General features: G+C 46.4%; 1 protein-coding gene across 1 annotated transcript in view; it reads right to left on the bottom strand.

The window, feature by feature from the left end:
• Positions 1–17,018, bottom strand: part of Adcy1 (adenylate cyclase 1) — a 116,395-nt gene that overhangs the window by 61,416 nt on the left and 37,961 nt on the right. Inside the window, exon 4 of the mRNA XM_038310528.1 lies at positions 14,945–15,056. Coding sequence (XP_038166456.1) covers positions 14,945–15,056 — 112 coding nt within the window. The remainder of the gene's footprint in view (positions 1–14,944; positions 15,057–17,018) is intronic.

The following is a 17,018-nucleotide window of genomic DNA, read 5'->3' as shown; positions in this document are numbered from 1 at the left end:
AGAGCTTTGTGTTCTCTGGGGAAACTGGCAGAATATTCATTTTAGAACAGCCGGTGCCACCTGGAACCTCATGAACATGCGCACAGGTCAGTGTATGATCCCAGTTCATCCAGTATCACTCTGGAGCATTTCTCCCTCCCGCCTCCCCTGCTCTTCCCTGTCCATTCCTACCTGGCTCCCACCATGCTGGCAGACACAGCCTATAGCAGATACTCACTCGCTGGGTACAGTGCTTTATTTTTAATATCAAAGGTCCTAGGCCTTGCCAGCCATCTTAAGGGCTCAAAAAGATGTTTTAGTTGTTATCCATGATTTAAATCTCTTGAAGCGTCTCTATAAATATGGAAAGTCTCTGTATGAAATCATTGCAAGAAACTCCAAGTAGGAGCATCTATGGTACCTCTCAGGCTCCGCAATCTGACTGGAAAAAAAAAAGGAGAAGCAAAGCAAGGTGGTAGGAGGAGAGAATGAAAGGGACTTTAAGACACATTCAGTTCCTGGGACCAAGAACCAGGGATTAGAGATTATCACCTCTGTCCCAAACTGGGAAGGCACAAGCCTGCCAGAAGGAGTAAGAAGCCTCATGCATGGCTTTCCAAGGCCTGGAGGGCTTCAGACAGTCTTACCAACTTAGCCATGCCTGGGTGGATAGTATAAGACAGAATCTAGGATGTCAGCCCCCCCACCATACCTCTGACAGTGGCTCTGATCCCGCAAGGCCCCGTCAACTAATAAAGCACAGGGGGCAGTCTTGAGGTCACAGCAAAGCTATGGTTCTATGCACACTACCAAATTAAGACCTTTCAATTTGCAGGTCTAGGAAGAAACCAGGAGTTGGGAAGCAAATGCTGCTGCTGAGTTCAGAGCCCTAAGGGGCTCAACCTCCGCTAGAGCCGATCTTAAAAACAACCTACCAAAGTGGTCCAACTCAGAGAGACAGGCAAGCCCAGTGCCACCAATTCCTGGTATGGGGAAGGCATGACAGGCTTAATCTAGTTTTTTTTTTTAAACCCAAACTGTTGCATTTCAAGTACAAAATGGGGGCTGGAAAGATGACTCAGCAGTTAGGAGTCATGGGTTGTGGGGGACAAGTGCACGTGCCCGCTCAGAAGGAGCGAGAGCAAACCCAGATACCTAACCACTTCTGGCAGAGGAGGGGGAAGTAGCTTCTTGCAATGCATCTGAAGGGTTTTCACTGTGAAACTGGACTTTGCAAGTATACATACAAAAAAAATGAATGATTGATGTCTAAAAAAATCCAAACCTGTTACCACATGAGAAAGATGGTCACCCAGGGATGAATCATTTCAAAGCACATGAAAACACTACTTCACTATCTAGCTGGTAACCTCAGCCAAAAACAAAAGTAAGTACTAGGAAACGCTAAGGGGAACTCAGCGGTCTTATTCTTGACAATTGACAATGATGTTCTGAACCTACTACACAGACAAGAAAGAAACAAACAGAATTATTGCCTCTCTTCCTTCAATTTAAGCTGTTACAATGATATACTAAAGACTGAGTGGCTTATAAAAAACTGAAATTTATTTCTTATAGGTCTTCAACCAGCTGAGAGACCCGTGTTCCACAAGGGTCTGCATGCTCCTGGGGGAGAAAGCAGGACAAGAGAGCACGTGAGACGCAGAGGGCAAGAGGGGACCAAATTTGCTTTGTAATAACCTGCCCCTGTGAGAACCAGCACAAAACAGCACTAAGCCCTTGTGGTCTAATCACATAAAGGCCCCAGCTTCCTCTTTTGCTGAATAAGACATTGAGTCCCAACATATGAACCTGGGGGATATGTTTAAATTCATTAGAATATTCACAAATATGTAAATGAAGGGAGGAGGATGAAATGAATTAGAAATATCAATATAACTCCTTTTTCCCCCAAAAACAAAAGCATGGCACTGCAAAGAACAGCTCATCGTCTCTCCTATCTTGGGGGTGTGAGTCACCCTTCGATGGCACTAGCTTCTACGTGTTGGCACTCATTCACACTTAGGTTAAAATTTAGGAGGACAATCAATATCTATCATCTCACTGACATGCTAATTTGAATAAACCAGATGCGAAATAGCCAAACCCAGACGCGGTGCTGGGAACAACGTGGCCGTCACCAGTCTGGCTGGGTTAGGTAATGGAACGATGTTGGCACTGGTTGAACAGGCTAAAATGCCAAAGCTGTAACTGTCTGTGAAGCTGGGTAATGTCTAGAGAGCAAAAAAGATGGCCACTGTTGGCCTTACACTATGGGTGCACGGGACTCATTACACCGTTCCCTCTAGCCTGAAGCACATGCCATTGTTTCCACAAGGTTTCAAACGTTAGGATCCTGAGGTATGACGCCATGCCCATTCATACAGCATCCTGTAATCTAGAAAAATATGTGCAGTCCACAGTTGAGATGTGGCAGCCATTTTCTGAAGAACACATTGTTCGACACCTTGGCCTCCCCACGTCCCCACTGAAGGACTGAGGGGTGAAAACCTCTCCACCTGGGCATGGCAGCCATACCTTCCCCACTGATTCCTCTACTTCCTTGGCGCCCACTTCCCAGTCAGCTCCGGAATCACAGCTCAGAGATCTCTCCATGACGTCCAGTTTCCTATCTAACCCCACACTCTCCTTCCAGGCGGCGCGTGGAGGCGTCATCTACACACCGCTCATACCCTGAAGCCACCTTATTCCGCAGATGCCAGCCTTGCACAATTACTCGCAGGAGACTCAGAGTTTCTTCCCTGAGCAGTAAGGACCAGCACTTGCTCCTCTTCCCTTCGTCTCTCACCGCAGCCCTGTCTGTACTCGACAACACATGGATCATGCCAGTTTGCTCTAGGAACACAACCGGAGTGATGGCACTGACCTTCTCTTTCAGTTCGGCCCTCCATGGGATACTTAGGTTTTAAATGGCTCACAGAACCAGCGTGTGGGAGCAGAAAGGCATGTAAAGCTCCTTCTGCTGCCCCCTTCCCATTTTATAAGCAGGGAAACTGAGGCATGACAAGTGAAGGTGATGGAACCCAATGCCTGTGGCCGTATGGTGAGTCCTGCCTCTGAGTTGAAGCCTCTGAAAGGTTGCACAGGGTCAAAGGCCAGGAAGGACACAGGACAATGGACAGCCGTGTGCAGAATCCCAATGTTCTTTGACCCTAAGAGACATAGTTCTGATTAGTCTAGCCTGCATGAGTCCTTCTGGAAATACTCAGAGTTGACACAAAAATGGAGAACAATAATTTCAATAGCACAAACCATAGTAACATCAACCCTTAGCAACTAAAAGTTAAACAAAATGGCCATATCATATCCTAGAGCCATGAACCTTTGCCACCACCCTGCAAGAAGATTCCTCAACTTGGTACAAGTGTCTTATTTTGCCCTAAAGCAAAGTAAATGAACGTAAGTGGCCCTAACACAAGCTTGAGTATCAATCAACACACTCACCTCTGCAACAAAACTCCCAGAAGAAGGGAAGGAATACTCACTTGGACTCATGGACTCGAAGGTCCAGTGTCTACCGCTCTGCCGTTGGTGGACCAGTAAAGCAGAGTATCACGGTAGAGAAGGCAGGGAGTGCCATGTTGGCCACTTGTCATGCCAGGAAGCAGGAAAAGAGCCCGAAAGGGACCCAAGACATGATCAAGTCTTTAAGGGCAGGTAGGTTCACAGTGGCCTACTTCTCGAGATAACTTCCCAGCAAACTGCCAAAATAGCACTGCCAGTTGGAAGTCAAGTCTTCCATGCACGAGCCTTTAGAACAGCAGTTCTCAACCTGTGGGTCATGAACCCTTTAGGGGTCGAACCTTTCACAGGGTTCACCTAAGGCCACCAGAAAACACGGATATTTACATTACAATTCATAGCAGTGGCAAAATTATAGTTATGAGGTGGCATGGAAAAAGAGTGTAACTGGGCGTCACCACAGGATGGGGAACTGTATTAAGAGATTATAGCATTAGGAAGGGTGAGAACCACTGCTTTAGAAGAACAGTTCATATTGGATCTGTAGCAGCATTTATTAAAGGACCGTCTAAATATTTCTCTGGAATCTCTGTGGATTACAAAGTTTCCAAACACATCTGTGTTTGAGGAAAACTCTGACTACAACAAGCCATCAGCAGACCCCAAGCTTGGCTCAGACCTCGAGGCGGGGTCCTGGGAGATGTATAACCTCGCCATGCTGTGCAGCGAACTATGGCATGAGTCAGTCGGTATCTATCAATGCAGCCACTACCTCAACTCTGAATCCATCTTCTAGCCAGTGCCAGTAGCTGGCAACCTACCACACCGTGATAGTCTCCTCCTGGGGGCAAAGGGCTCCAGGAAGGGCTCAGACTGAATTGTACCAATGGCTCAAAATGAGTAGCAGGCAGCCTGGGTGATAAGAGGCCATGCTTAGATTGGATCTCTCTGCAGAGGGTATACTGTGATCTCACCGTGCCACACCCTAACCTACAGGTTCCAGTCAAAGGCGTGGTGTGCACATCCAACCAGCTCTTGTTCCCCTTAGGAAAACTAACACCCAGAGAAGAGTCCTAGCCTGTCCGCAGCAGGTATAGAGGAACAGTGGGCAGCAGGACACGTTTTTCCATCATGTCAAAAAGATGTGGCCAGGACCAGTGTACATCCAGCAGTATTCAGTAACTGGGGGAAAGGTAAAAAACAATTGCTCTCTTCTGGGTGCATCGCATCAACTGTGACTAAGAAGGCAAATAAACCATCAGCTAGCACTGAAATGAAGGCAAACATGCCCCGTGTTTGCATAACTTCCAGCAGAGACCTTCAGAAAGAGAAGGAAGGTGTTGGGGCTGCAGGCATGGGCAATTTTCCAAGCCTGCACCTCACAGAGGCCACCCTGTGTCACAGTGTCAGGGACTCAGCGTCAAAGCAAGCAAGTGCCTGTGAGGAAGCACACAGGCTTCTCCAAAAGGGCTCACACAGATCAGAGCAACCATCCTCTAAAGATCACAGGATGCTCCCAGGGAACAGACAGGGAGGGACAATTTGTACACCAGGGGACCATTTCAACTTGAGCTTTCTAGCACCTACTTCAACAGGGGGAAAGGATCAAAATTGAACTTGTTAGCTAAAACCTACAACATAAGAGAGAAACTACACTGAGTGGGAAAAATATGTCAGACACTGCAGAAGAAAGCCGTTCAAAGTGAAGTAGCAACAGAAAAAGCATCCCGATTGTTTTAGAAAAACCATCACTGACTGCAGGATCACTTTCTGAGAACCTCATCAGGTAGAACTGAAGCCACAGATGAAGATTATTTGAAATCGGTGATCTGACTACTTCATCATTTCTAAATTCGGTGTAACTATTAAAGCCAAAGATTCTTTCTACACTGAGGAGAAATACACCGCCCAGAAAAAGAGCTCTTCAGAAACACAGGAACTGAGGGAACGCAGCCCCAGCAAACCACTGACATGCTAAAGGAGAGCCCATAGGCAGGAAAACACAACACGCAGGAATCTTGACCACACGAGCACACAGCCACAGAAATGATAACTACATGAATAAACAGCAAGACTCGGTGGTATTTACAACCTGTTAAAAGAGAATTCAGTGCACAGACAAAATATTAACATAAAATGGAGCTGATTCTATACAAGATAAACTATGATGTATGTATGTATGTATACATACATGCAATTGTTGCCATGAATTTTACTTTTCATGCCACATTCACGGCAACAACTTCATGAGGACTGTAGGGGCACCCCATAACCGTGCCATCCTCAGCCCAACAGCTTGTAAATCAGAAGTCACGTGATGGGGAGCTGCTAACCAAATAAATATTCGCATTAAGCCCTAAAGTAATGATGAAAAAAAGTTGCTAAAACAAACACAGTAAAATGGAGTCATCAAACATACTCAATAAACTTGTAATAAGGTCGGGAAAGGGGGAACAAAGTACAAACAAGGGAAACGGAAGCAGCAGGGCCAACCTTTGACCCAGACCCAGTGAGAGTACAGCCTGGACATCCAGTTAAAGCAGGGATTACCACTCAGACAAAAAAAAAAGTTAAACCAAATTTAAAAAATAGTCTAAAAAGAGTCAAAAGGTGTAGGTGAAAGTTTCTTTCCCACCAGCAGCTTCCAAATAAACACACTGAGGCTTATATAAATGGCAAATGCTTGGCCGACAGCTCAAGCCTGTTATTAGCTAACTCTTACTTTTAAATTAACTCATATTTCTTATCTACTCTCTGCCACGTAGCTCATGGCTTGTCACCTCAGTTTTTACACATCCTGCTTCCTCTGCTGAAATCTCCCTCAGACTCCGCCCTTCTTCCTCCCAGCATTCTCAGTTGGGCTCTCCTGCCTATGTTTATCCTGTTCAGCTATTGGCCAGTCAACTTCTTTATTAAATCAATCACAGCAATGTATAATCACACAGTGGAAAGGAATAGTTCACACACACACAAAAAAAAAATGGAAATTTAAAAGTATTTTGAACTGAATAAAAATAAATACACAACAGGCCAGGCACGGTGGCATACACTTTTAATCCCAATACTCAGGAGGTAGAGCATGGAAGATCTCTGTGAGCCTGAGCTCTAGGTTAGCTAGGACTACATAGAGAGACCCTGTCCCGATAAACAAACAAATACCAGAGTATTGGGGATGATGCTAAAATAGCCTTTCAGAGGCAATTTACAACATGAAAAGTTGATATTAAAGTCCCTAAAGTTACAAAATAATGGTCCAAATTACACCTCAAAATGTTACAAGAAGTAAATGCTACCCAAAATAAGAAGAAACACAATAGTAAAGCCTAGAAGAAAAATAATGAAACTTAAGAGATCAATAAAATTGAAAGCACATCTTTTAAGAAAATCAACAAAATTGTTCAACCAGAATGATTAGAAAGGAGGGGGGTTGGGGGAAAGGTGGGAAGGGGACAGGAGAGTGAGAGGAAGGGATGAGGGAGGGAGGGAGGGAGGGAGGAAGGGAGGAAGGGAGGGAGGGAGGGAGGGAGGGGGAGAGAGAGAGAGAGAGAGAGAGAGAGAGAGAGAGAGAGAGAGAGAGAGAGAGAGAGAGAGAGAGAGAGAATATACAATTTACCCAAATCAGGACTAAAAGTGGTGGGGGCTGCAAAGGTGGCCACTGGGAAAGGATGTGGAATTGTGAAAAAACCTTACTCAGCAACTGTTAACACCTGGAATAATTCCTTAAAATAAATACAAATCATTAAAGTCATTTGAGAAACATACCCTAATCGACCCTTCTGAATTTGCAAATTTCCCATCCTACTACATATTGAGAAAGAAAGGCACCAACTTTACACAGTCATCTCGAGAGCTGGACAAGAGGAAGCATTAACAAACTCAGCCTTGAGATCACACTTGATAGCATGGAGAGACGGAAGAAGAAACGCCACAGACGAAGATCTTAACACAGATGGGGAAAGTTCTAGAGAGATGTCGGCAAATCAAAGCCAAAACCACACAAGAAAGAGAATATCACAAGTGTACGGAGACCCCAGGAATGCACAGGTGTTTTTACAGGCTAGCTAACATCAGGCATGCATTCCTCACGCAGTGAAGGACACAGGAAACCAGGACCATCCCTACAGATGCATGAGGGGGAAAACCCAGCAAAACACAACTGGCATTTCAGATTTAAAAAAATAAATCAGAGCCGGGCGGTGGTGGCGCACGCCTTTAATCCCAGCACTCGGGAGGCAGAGGCAGGCGGATCTCTGAGTTCGAGGCCAGCCTGGTCTACAAGAGCTAGTTCCAGGACAGGCTCTAGAAACTACAGGGAAACCCTGTCTCGAAAAACCAAAAAATAAATAAATAAATAAATAAATAAATAAATAAATAAATAAATAAATAAATCAGAGAAAACTTGGAATAAAGGGAAACTGTTCAGTTCAACAAAAAAAAACCCCACAGAAACCCCACTGCTAATATGATTCTTAGTGACGGAAGAATGCAGAGCGCTGCCCCGGAAATCGAGAAGAAGCCAAGAATGCTGCTCTTGCACTTTCGTCTGACATTACACCAGAGGTTCTACCCAGTCAAATGAAGCAGGAAAATAAAAAAAAAACTCAAAGGCCTCCTGATGGTAAACAAACTAAGCTAAGATGCACTCATGTGCAAACATGACCACTGATGTGGGAAGTCCAGTGGAAATTACACTTTCAGAACAATAAACCAATATAAAATCTTAATTTACATTCTGCTGTTCATAAAAACAACTGTAAGGTAATATTTAAAAATCAACGTTAATTATGCTATTAAAAGTAGGATCTACTTAGAGATATATCTGAGGAAATAAATGAAACACACAAAAAGGAAAAAGATTTAAAACATTTGTATGTTGTGAAAAAAAATCACACATTTCTAAAAGAAAATTACACACGTTCTATCAATGCAGGGATGAACTATGTTCATGAATCAGAAGTTTCTACATCTGTAGGTGTTGGTTCTCACCAGATTCAAAGTATAGTTGTAACAAGCAGCCTTTGTGGTAAAACCAGAGAAATGATTCTCAGTGTATATTAGAAAGTCACCAGCGTCACGTGAGAAAGAACTTCCCAGTTTGTTGGACCACAATACCTGAGCACAGACCACCATGAAGCTAGAGGACTGACGGGCAGTCCGGGTGTCAAGGCAGACACGTGGAGAAGTGGAGCAGAACAGAGTGTCCAGAAAGACTCCTGCCCAGCTCTGTGCGGAAAGTGCAGTCCCTAAAAATTTGATATGGTAAATGTTGAGGGCCTGCAGGAAAAAATAAAAGGCTTTGATCTGTACCTGTCCTCATATATAAAAATTAACTCAAAATGTATTGTAAACACTATCAGGGCATCTGTAGGACCTCACTGAGGCCAACAATTTTATTAGATTTGCTTCCCTACTGGACAGTGCAGGCTCAGCTTAGGCAGCTGGCAAGCAAAGCAAGGGATAATATTAGTTGCCCTTCACTGTTACGTGTGTTTCTCCAAGAACAACATCTTCGTAAAGTTACTAAAAATGGACGCACACGAAGAATGTATGAGAACACAATGGATTTGGGGGTGAATTTGCCTGGGCTCTTGAGGGTGGTTCTTTTCGAGTTTGGACACAGGCCTCAGAAAATAAAGACTATATACGTTGCTCTCTGTGCAGGTTAGGAGCATGTGCTCACCTCAGGGGCGGAGGGGAGCGGTGGGGGGGGCAATCACAGCTGGTGAGGAGCACACTGAGGGAGCCTCTGCAGAGTGGAGCCTGATTTAATCATCGCGGCCCGCGGCCGCGAGATAGCAGCTAATTGACAGTTCTCTAAAACAGACCCAGCTAGCGAATGGCCATGTTCTGCAGCCAGCGTTATCTGCTTATGAATTAAAGAAGTTGATGAGATTAAAGAAAGATGAGCTAATATCTGGGGAGAGAACACCCTAATTTTTTTCACACTGAACTTCCAGATATTTGTGCCGCTCTGACAGATGGCCTCGCTTGTGCAGGGTTCCCTGGCCAGGGTGGTGATTATTATCACGATCTTCATTGCATGGCAACCCTGGGCTAGGCACCAGCCTGGAGATTTTAGAGTTTATATTACCGGAGTTTTGTTATGGAGCTTCTTGCTACAGTAATCCCTTGGAATAGGCAGAACTAGCCTCATTTCTTTCAGCAAAAGACCAAAACTCAGAGCGAGTTCAGTGTGTAGTGAGCTATGTATATATATCTTTGTGTGTGTGTGTGTGTGTGTGTGTGTGTGTGTGTGTGTGTATCCCTCAGAAATGTCAATGATATCACCTTAATTAGGCAATAAAAAGATGAATCGCCATAGATATGATTTAGTTAAAGATCTGAAATAAGAAACCTGTCCACTGCAGAGTGGGACACGAGGGAGCGGAGGAGGAACTTGAGGCAGAAGGAGGCTTGGGAGACCCGGCAGGAGCCAGCAAGAGGGTGTGTGAAGCGAGGATACCCTCTCTGGAGTGCCTGAAGGAAGAAGAGCTCTGCCAACAGTACTGATTCCGATTGCAGGCTCCAAACCCCTAAGAACAAATTCCTATTGTTTCAAGCTTCCAGATCTTCACGGGACGTTGCCAGCGCGGCCTTAAGAAGCCAGCACAATGACAGACACTGGGCAAGGACACTGCAGACGCCACACAACAATGGCAATTTCATAAAAGAAACAAGCTGATAGACTACTTAAAGGGCTCTGCTCTTAAAACAATACTATTAGAAGGAGCAAAATATACAAGGGGAAAAGCCTGCAAGGCATGCGTCTGAAGAAGGGCTTGCTTGTGGACCATTACGAATTCTTAGGCGGGGCACAGTAGCATGCACCTGTGATCTCAGCACTCAGGGCTAAGAGGGGTGATGTGAGTTTGAGGCCAGCTCAGACAACACAGTGTAAAGTCAACTAAAACAATTAAAAATAAAATATACATAGTCTCAAAACCCCACAGTTTTGAGATCAACCCAATTTATAAAGAAGAATGGTCAAAAACAAAACACAAAACACAACAACAACAACAAAAAACCAGAATGAATACTTCTCCAAAAATGACACATGGATGGCCAGAAAGCCATTAAAAGATGTGCATGGCTTGTTACTAGGGAGACCACACAACCATTTAAAAGCCCAGCCACAGCAGAATACAAAGATGCAGAGAAACTGGTACCACACACTATGGTTGGGGACACGAGACAGCAAGAGGCAATCTGGAAAGTACTGAATTCATTTCTTAAAACATCAAATGTAAATTCAGCAAATTCTGTCATCTGTCCACTCCTACGTATTTACACAAGAAAACGGCAAGCACTCACCGGCACGAAGTCTTAGACACAAATGCTCTCGGCAGGTTTATTTGGAATAAGCTAGCCCAGAAATAACCCAGATGCCCATCGGGCTGTGAAGAGACGACAAGCTTTGATTCAGCCAGACAATGGGATGCTTCTAGGCAATGAGAAGGAATAGAAGTATTTTCTCTCAAGGGCCCTCCATGCCACTAGAAGAGCGAGAAACGAGAGCCGAGAACAGAACAGAGAGAAAGCCTTCTTCTGGAGAAGGCATAGCCTCTAAGAGAAAGCTGCTGCAGGAAGGTGTGGGGTGTAGCCAGCACCCAGAAGCGAACACAGCCTGACACCTGGCACTCTTTATTACGACATCAGTCTTGGGCAGGTACTTAGGAGCCAGAGCCACACTTTGGTCCCTGTTTGTTCAGAGAGTGGCATGTGTCAGGCAGAGAAAGATACGTATTGTTTAAACCTTTCCTTTGTTCACAAAGATTTCCACAAAAGACAGACTTTTCTCAACAAACATCTTCCTCCAAATACCCAAACTCAGCTCACAAGGTACTCCTTGAGGGGCTGTGGGAGGGGCTCTCATACCTTCTTGTCCCAGTAGGGCGTGGCAGGGCTATCCCATGAGCATGCAAGAAAGGAAGGAAGACCAGAAACTGTGCTGGGCCCCTGGAGACTATGGGACCAGGAGGGGTGCACGAAACCAGAGTCTTGGGGCAGTGAGGGTGAGTCTCAACTGGGTAAGAGGAAGATTCAGGGGGTCAAGGTAAGGGGTAGGAGAACACCCCCAGGCCCAGCATTCTGCATGTAAGCATGTCCTTTAGCAAGTCGTTCACTCAGATGCTGGCCACAAAATCCAGTTTGTAAAATGAAGATTTCCAGGTATTTGGGATGCTGATGATTGGTTCTGGATCAGGCCCTGGAAGCTACAAACCCTTCCTGGGAGGAGAATTGACAGGAATGACTAGAGCTTTCCTTCCAAGGACTACCACACCCTCTGGCAAGGCTGAGCAATTGCAGAAGGGCTACCTGAGGTTGGGAGCACACACCACATCCACATGACATCCACATCACCCACAAAGGCCAGTCAGAGGTGCGCTTCTTCCCAGACACATCTGTGAGCCACATTGCCACTGACTTTCTCTCCAGGTGCTTACCAGGCCAAGTTCCCAAGATCTCACAGTCATAGTGGAAAGAAGGGGTAAACAGCTCTTAGTGGCTGTCACAACTGGGAAGCAGAGCCCTCAGCAAATGCGAACGCAAGCATGCTGGTTCTCATCAGTGCTGGTCTGCTCCCGCTTGCTCAGCAGCTCTAGAGGAGGCTGTTGCAGCCGTGGATAATGGGCCAGGCTTTTCTGACTCTCCTCATAAGCAGGCACCCTCAGAGGTCTAGCATTGTCAGAGGCCAGGCCAGTGAGTCCAGAGGCCACTGACGCAGACATCTTGGTGTGGCATTGTCTCACTTGATAAATTCATGTGGCCTCTGCTGTGTGCCAGACTCCTTAGTCATAACCGGGACCTCAGAGCTGATTTGGAAACGAGTGTGGCTTGGCCATAGATAACCCGTCTTAGAGGAAAAACAGTCACACAAGGCAACAGGATGAACTGGTGGCCATCTATACCTCTCAAAGGTCAGAGGCCAAGTAAGCAAGTCCTCCCTCACAGGAACAGCCTTTGGAACTTTGAAGGATGGGTACTAGTTCTATCCTAGGAAACAGGCTTTGAAACCACAAGACCCTGGGGAACTGGCTTCATCATACATCTCCTTACCACGGCATAGTTACCTGCCCCGCCTGTCGCAGGGTATAACTGGGCCACCATTTCCTACTCACATTGTCAAGTGCAACCAAATCCAAAGTCCATGCTCTTAAAGTTCTATCTTGATTTTGAGGATCTGTATCCAAGGTGATACATCTGGTCTCTGCCTGCTACTGTGAGTCCTTGTAGGAGACTATACAAGTTCTGGAAAGTGGCTCTTCTGGGGGAAGATGCTGGCCTCGGGACTTCCGGGAAGAACTGCATGATGGGGATGGTGGACCCCCACACACACCAACTTTTAGGTGGCACAAGCTCAGGGCACAAGAAAGGAATAAAGGGGGGCCCTGGTAGGGTCAACTTTGATCCTCTGATCAGAAGCCTCTGAAGAATGAGCTCCCTAGTAAAGAGCAGAAGTCAGGACAGACCTAGGAACACCACTGGCTACGTCTGTGACAGCTCGGGCTGCAGTCTCCTCAGAGCTACGTCGTGCCTTGTCAAAATGTGCTTTCTGACCCAGACGCTGAAGGGCTTCAGACCTGCCCTCGCCTTAGTGAGCTGCACGCTGTCCATGCCACCTGCTCTCCTCTCCCCACAACAGCCCTCCATCATGTGAGGCCAGAAATCCTTTACACCACAGCAAGATCCAGGGACTCACCTCAGAGTGCAAGGGAAGCTCACATGAGGACAGGCACAGCCACACTCAGAGGGACAGGACCCAGGGGCAAGACAAGGCTGCAGAGACCTCACAGACAGGCAGCCCAGTGTCCAACACAAATAGCAGACGGAGGACAAGCCTTTCCCAGTTAGGGGTTTTATAGCATCCTTGGGTACCCCAGGAGGGGTTTTCCCAGAAGATCGTTAGACAGACGGCAACTTCACCATCCAATTCCGAGATGTTTTTCCAGCAACGTTACATGAGACTACATAAAGGGGTCATGGGGATAGTTTTAGGTCAGCTTGACACAAGCTAAAGTCATCCGAGAGGAGGGATGCTCAGTTGAGAAAATGCCTCTGTAAGATGGGGCTACAGGCAAGTCTGTAGGACATTTTTTTTAATTAGTGACTAATGGGGGAGGGCTCAGCCCACTGTGAGTGAGGCCATCCCTGGACTGATAGTCCAGTGTTCTAAAAGAAAGCAGACTGAGCAAGTCATAAGGAGCAAGCCACTAAGAAGCACCCCTCCATGTCTTCAGCATCAATTCCTGCCTCTAGGTTCCTGTCTTGCTTGAGTTCCTGCCCTGACTTCCCCAACTTGCTTTAGGTTCTGGTGTTCACTACAACAATGGCATCCATAACTAAGATAAGGGAGTACTGTCTAAAATCCTTGCTGCCCTCCATCCCACCTTAATCTCCTCTCTGCCCATCTTGGGGCTACTCCACCTGCAGTCAAACATTAAACCTGCTGTCTGGTGTCTGCTAATGGCCTAACCCATGCCCATTGAGTCTCCTTACCCAGCCTGCACCCCACTCTGACAAGTCTCACCAGCCCTGGCTGCCCAACTCACTTCACTAAGAAACTTCCCTGCCACCTTCACCAAGGAAATGGCTACCCATGCCCCTCAGTTTCCCAGAACCCATGCCCCACCAGGGCAAAGGCTGGGAAAAAGAGAGTGTGACTCCACAACACAAACCCCTTCATCACCTTGAAGGGTAAAGATGGTTAGAATGTAAGACAGGCAGTAGCACCCCAATAAATTACACGCTCAAGTGTTCCCACCTCTGCCTTCTGCTCCCTCCCTCCCACTGTCAGTGGTTCCCACTCTTCCTCAGGTACAGCTGGTGCACTGTGTAAGTTGCCCCTGCCTACACAGGCTGGGAGCCAGGATCAGCGTCCATCTACAAGACTGGTGAGCTACGGGGATTTCAGCCTACACGGTCTCCTAGGTCTCCTAAGACCATACACTAGGCTCTCACACAGAGACATGGAGCCCAAGGACAATGCCACCCTTCAGCAAGGCTTACCTACCACAAGTGCCAAATGTTAAGAATTTCAGCAGAAAGCCTGGTGAGCATCCCCAACATTCCTAGCATCAGCGGGGGTTGGGGAAGTGAGGAGTCTGCAGTAGAATCACCAGGAGCAGGGGCTTCAGCAGGGACTGGGGGAAGAGGTAGCAGGCATTTTCCAGCTCAGAAGGAGGGCAACCCCAGAGCAAGGCCAGCTCCAGAAGAGGCACAGGTAGAGAGGGGGCTGTGATTCCCAGGTGCACAGTACCAGGCTGGCCAGGGCCAAGTACAGCCTGCAGGACACGATTCCATCTGAACGCCTCTTGGAAGGAGCCAGTGGAACTTGTGAAGTGCAGGTGCCAAACTTAGGCCTAACATAGAACCACTGACCAGTGAGGCCCCTGTACTGAAGATACAGAGGCTGGCTGGGCAGAGCACCACTCCAGAAGCACTCTGGCTTAATCAAGAGAACAACAGCAAACACTGTGCTTACCGTGGCTAACTCGTCAAACTTGCCGAAGAGTTCGTTGAGCAGTTTCACCAGCTCCTGGGCCGTGCACTGGGATGCCAGACCTGTGAACCCCACAATGTCTGCAAACAGGATGCTGCAAGAGGAAGGGGATCCAGGGTCACCTCTTCTTGGTCACTTAGGAAATCATGAGCTAAGAGTTGCATAGCCTTTTCCATCCCTTGCTTACTCCTCAAAGCTGACTTATAGACTTCCTTGTACATGGAAGTTTCTATCCTGCCAGGCCCCACAGTCATTCAGTCCCAAATAAACACACAGAGGCTTATATAAGTTATAAACTGTTTGGCCTATTGCTCAGGCTTATTACTAACCAGCTCTTACAACTTATATTAACCCATAATTCTTATCTATGTTCAGCCACATGGCTTGGTAGCTTTTCTGAGTAAGGCATTCTCATCTTGCTTCCTCTGGATCTGGCTGCCAACTGTGTCTTTCCTCTTCCCAGAATTCTCCTAGTCTGACTGCCCAGCCTATATGTCCTGATTAGCTACTGGCCAATCAATGTTTTATTAAACCAATATGAATGACAAACCTTTATAGTGTACAAAAGCATTATCCCACAGCATTTCTTATTTCTTTTATAGGCAAAAGGACCTGAGCTTAGGACAGCTGCAAGGCACACCTCTTGGTCACAGAGGGATTAGTTAGTTGCTGGGCCACTTGAGCTTGCCATCCCTCATGCTGACCCCTCACCCCATATAGGGAGCTCTTACTAGCTTCCCAATAGACCAGCTCCCTTCCAGGGAGCTCACCATGGGCATCTACACTGGGGCCAGGGGCAGGAAGTAGAGTGGCTAGCTTTTAAGAAAGGAATGCTCCATTCCCACCAACCATCTTCTTCCCCTTCTGCTACCTGGATGCATGTGCCCATCAGAGTGTCAGAGCCAAAGCCCTAAATCACCGTGTAGAGCAGCGGTTCTTAACCTGTGAGTTGTGACTCCTCTGTGTGTTGGGGGGGGGGGTTGAATAACCTTTTCACAGGGCTCACCTAAGACCATCAGAAATATGGATATTTACATTACGATTCCTAACAGTAGCAAAATTACAGTTATGAAGTAGCAATAAAAATAATTTTATGGTTGGGGTCACCACACACGAGAAAGGATATATATTAAAGCATTTGGAAAGTTGAGAACCACTGGTGTTGAAGGTCCACAGCTCCACATGACACCCCCCAAGTATTAGGTGGCTATTTATTGCAGAACTGGGGGTCAGCCTCTAGAACACGGCACCTGCTCAATTTTCTACAGAAGATAAGATTCTAAAAGGTATTTCCTGTTATTTTCTCTTTTAAAACGAAAAAATATTCTGCAAATATATGAGAGATGGAAAGTCATATATTATTTGTCTTTAAACATTGTTTAGCTTTAAGGCCTCTCTTTAAATATGCTGCTCAAATATTCAGAGCTTTCCCATAATTTCATGACTTCCAGAAGCGAGATGCTCCACCCCTGCACCCCTCTGTGGGAGCCACAAATGTGAGACAAAGAGAAGTGAGCGCTCTTGTGGACAACAGAAGGTGTCGCCAAGGACAAGGCAGGCTGGACAGTACTGGAGGGGAGCAGGGTTAGCACTGGGCTCTGGCAGGACAGCTCCACTCCACCGGCTACAGCGAAGAGACTGTCCGCCCTTCCTCGTACCCACTTCTCATCTGTGATGCGGACATGAGTGTGCACATGTCCATAACCATGTACAATATTTTTATCACTTCTGTTTTTAAATTCTTTCATACAGTATATTCTAATCACATTCTTCCCCTCTCCAAGCTCCTCCCTCAACCCATCTACCTAACTTCATGTCCCTTCTCTCTCTTTAAGAACAAATGCAAAACCCAAAACTAACACCAAACCTAATTTTTTTAGAAAAAATTCAAGCACGAATGCACACACACACACACACACACACACACACAAACACACACACACACCACAATCAAACAAAAAACAAAACAAAACATGCATGAAGTCTATTTTGTGTTGGTCAAATACTTCCGAGCACGAGGCTGGGCTCTCTACTGAAGAAAACTGATTTTCCCTCT

Source organism: Arvicola amphibius, chromosome 1 (assembly GCF_903992535.2).
Source record: "Arvicola amphibius chromosome 1, mArvAmp1.2, whole genome shotgun sequence".
Taxonomy (NCBI): Eukaryota; Metazoa; Chordata; class Mammalia; order Rodentia; family Cricetidae; genus Arvicola; species Arvicola amphibius.
This window is presented reverse-complemented; position numbering and strand designations above follow the sequence as displayed.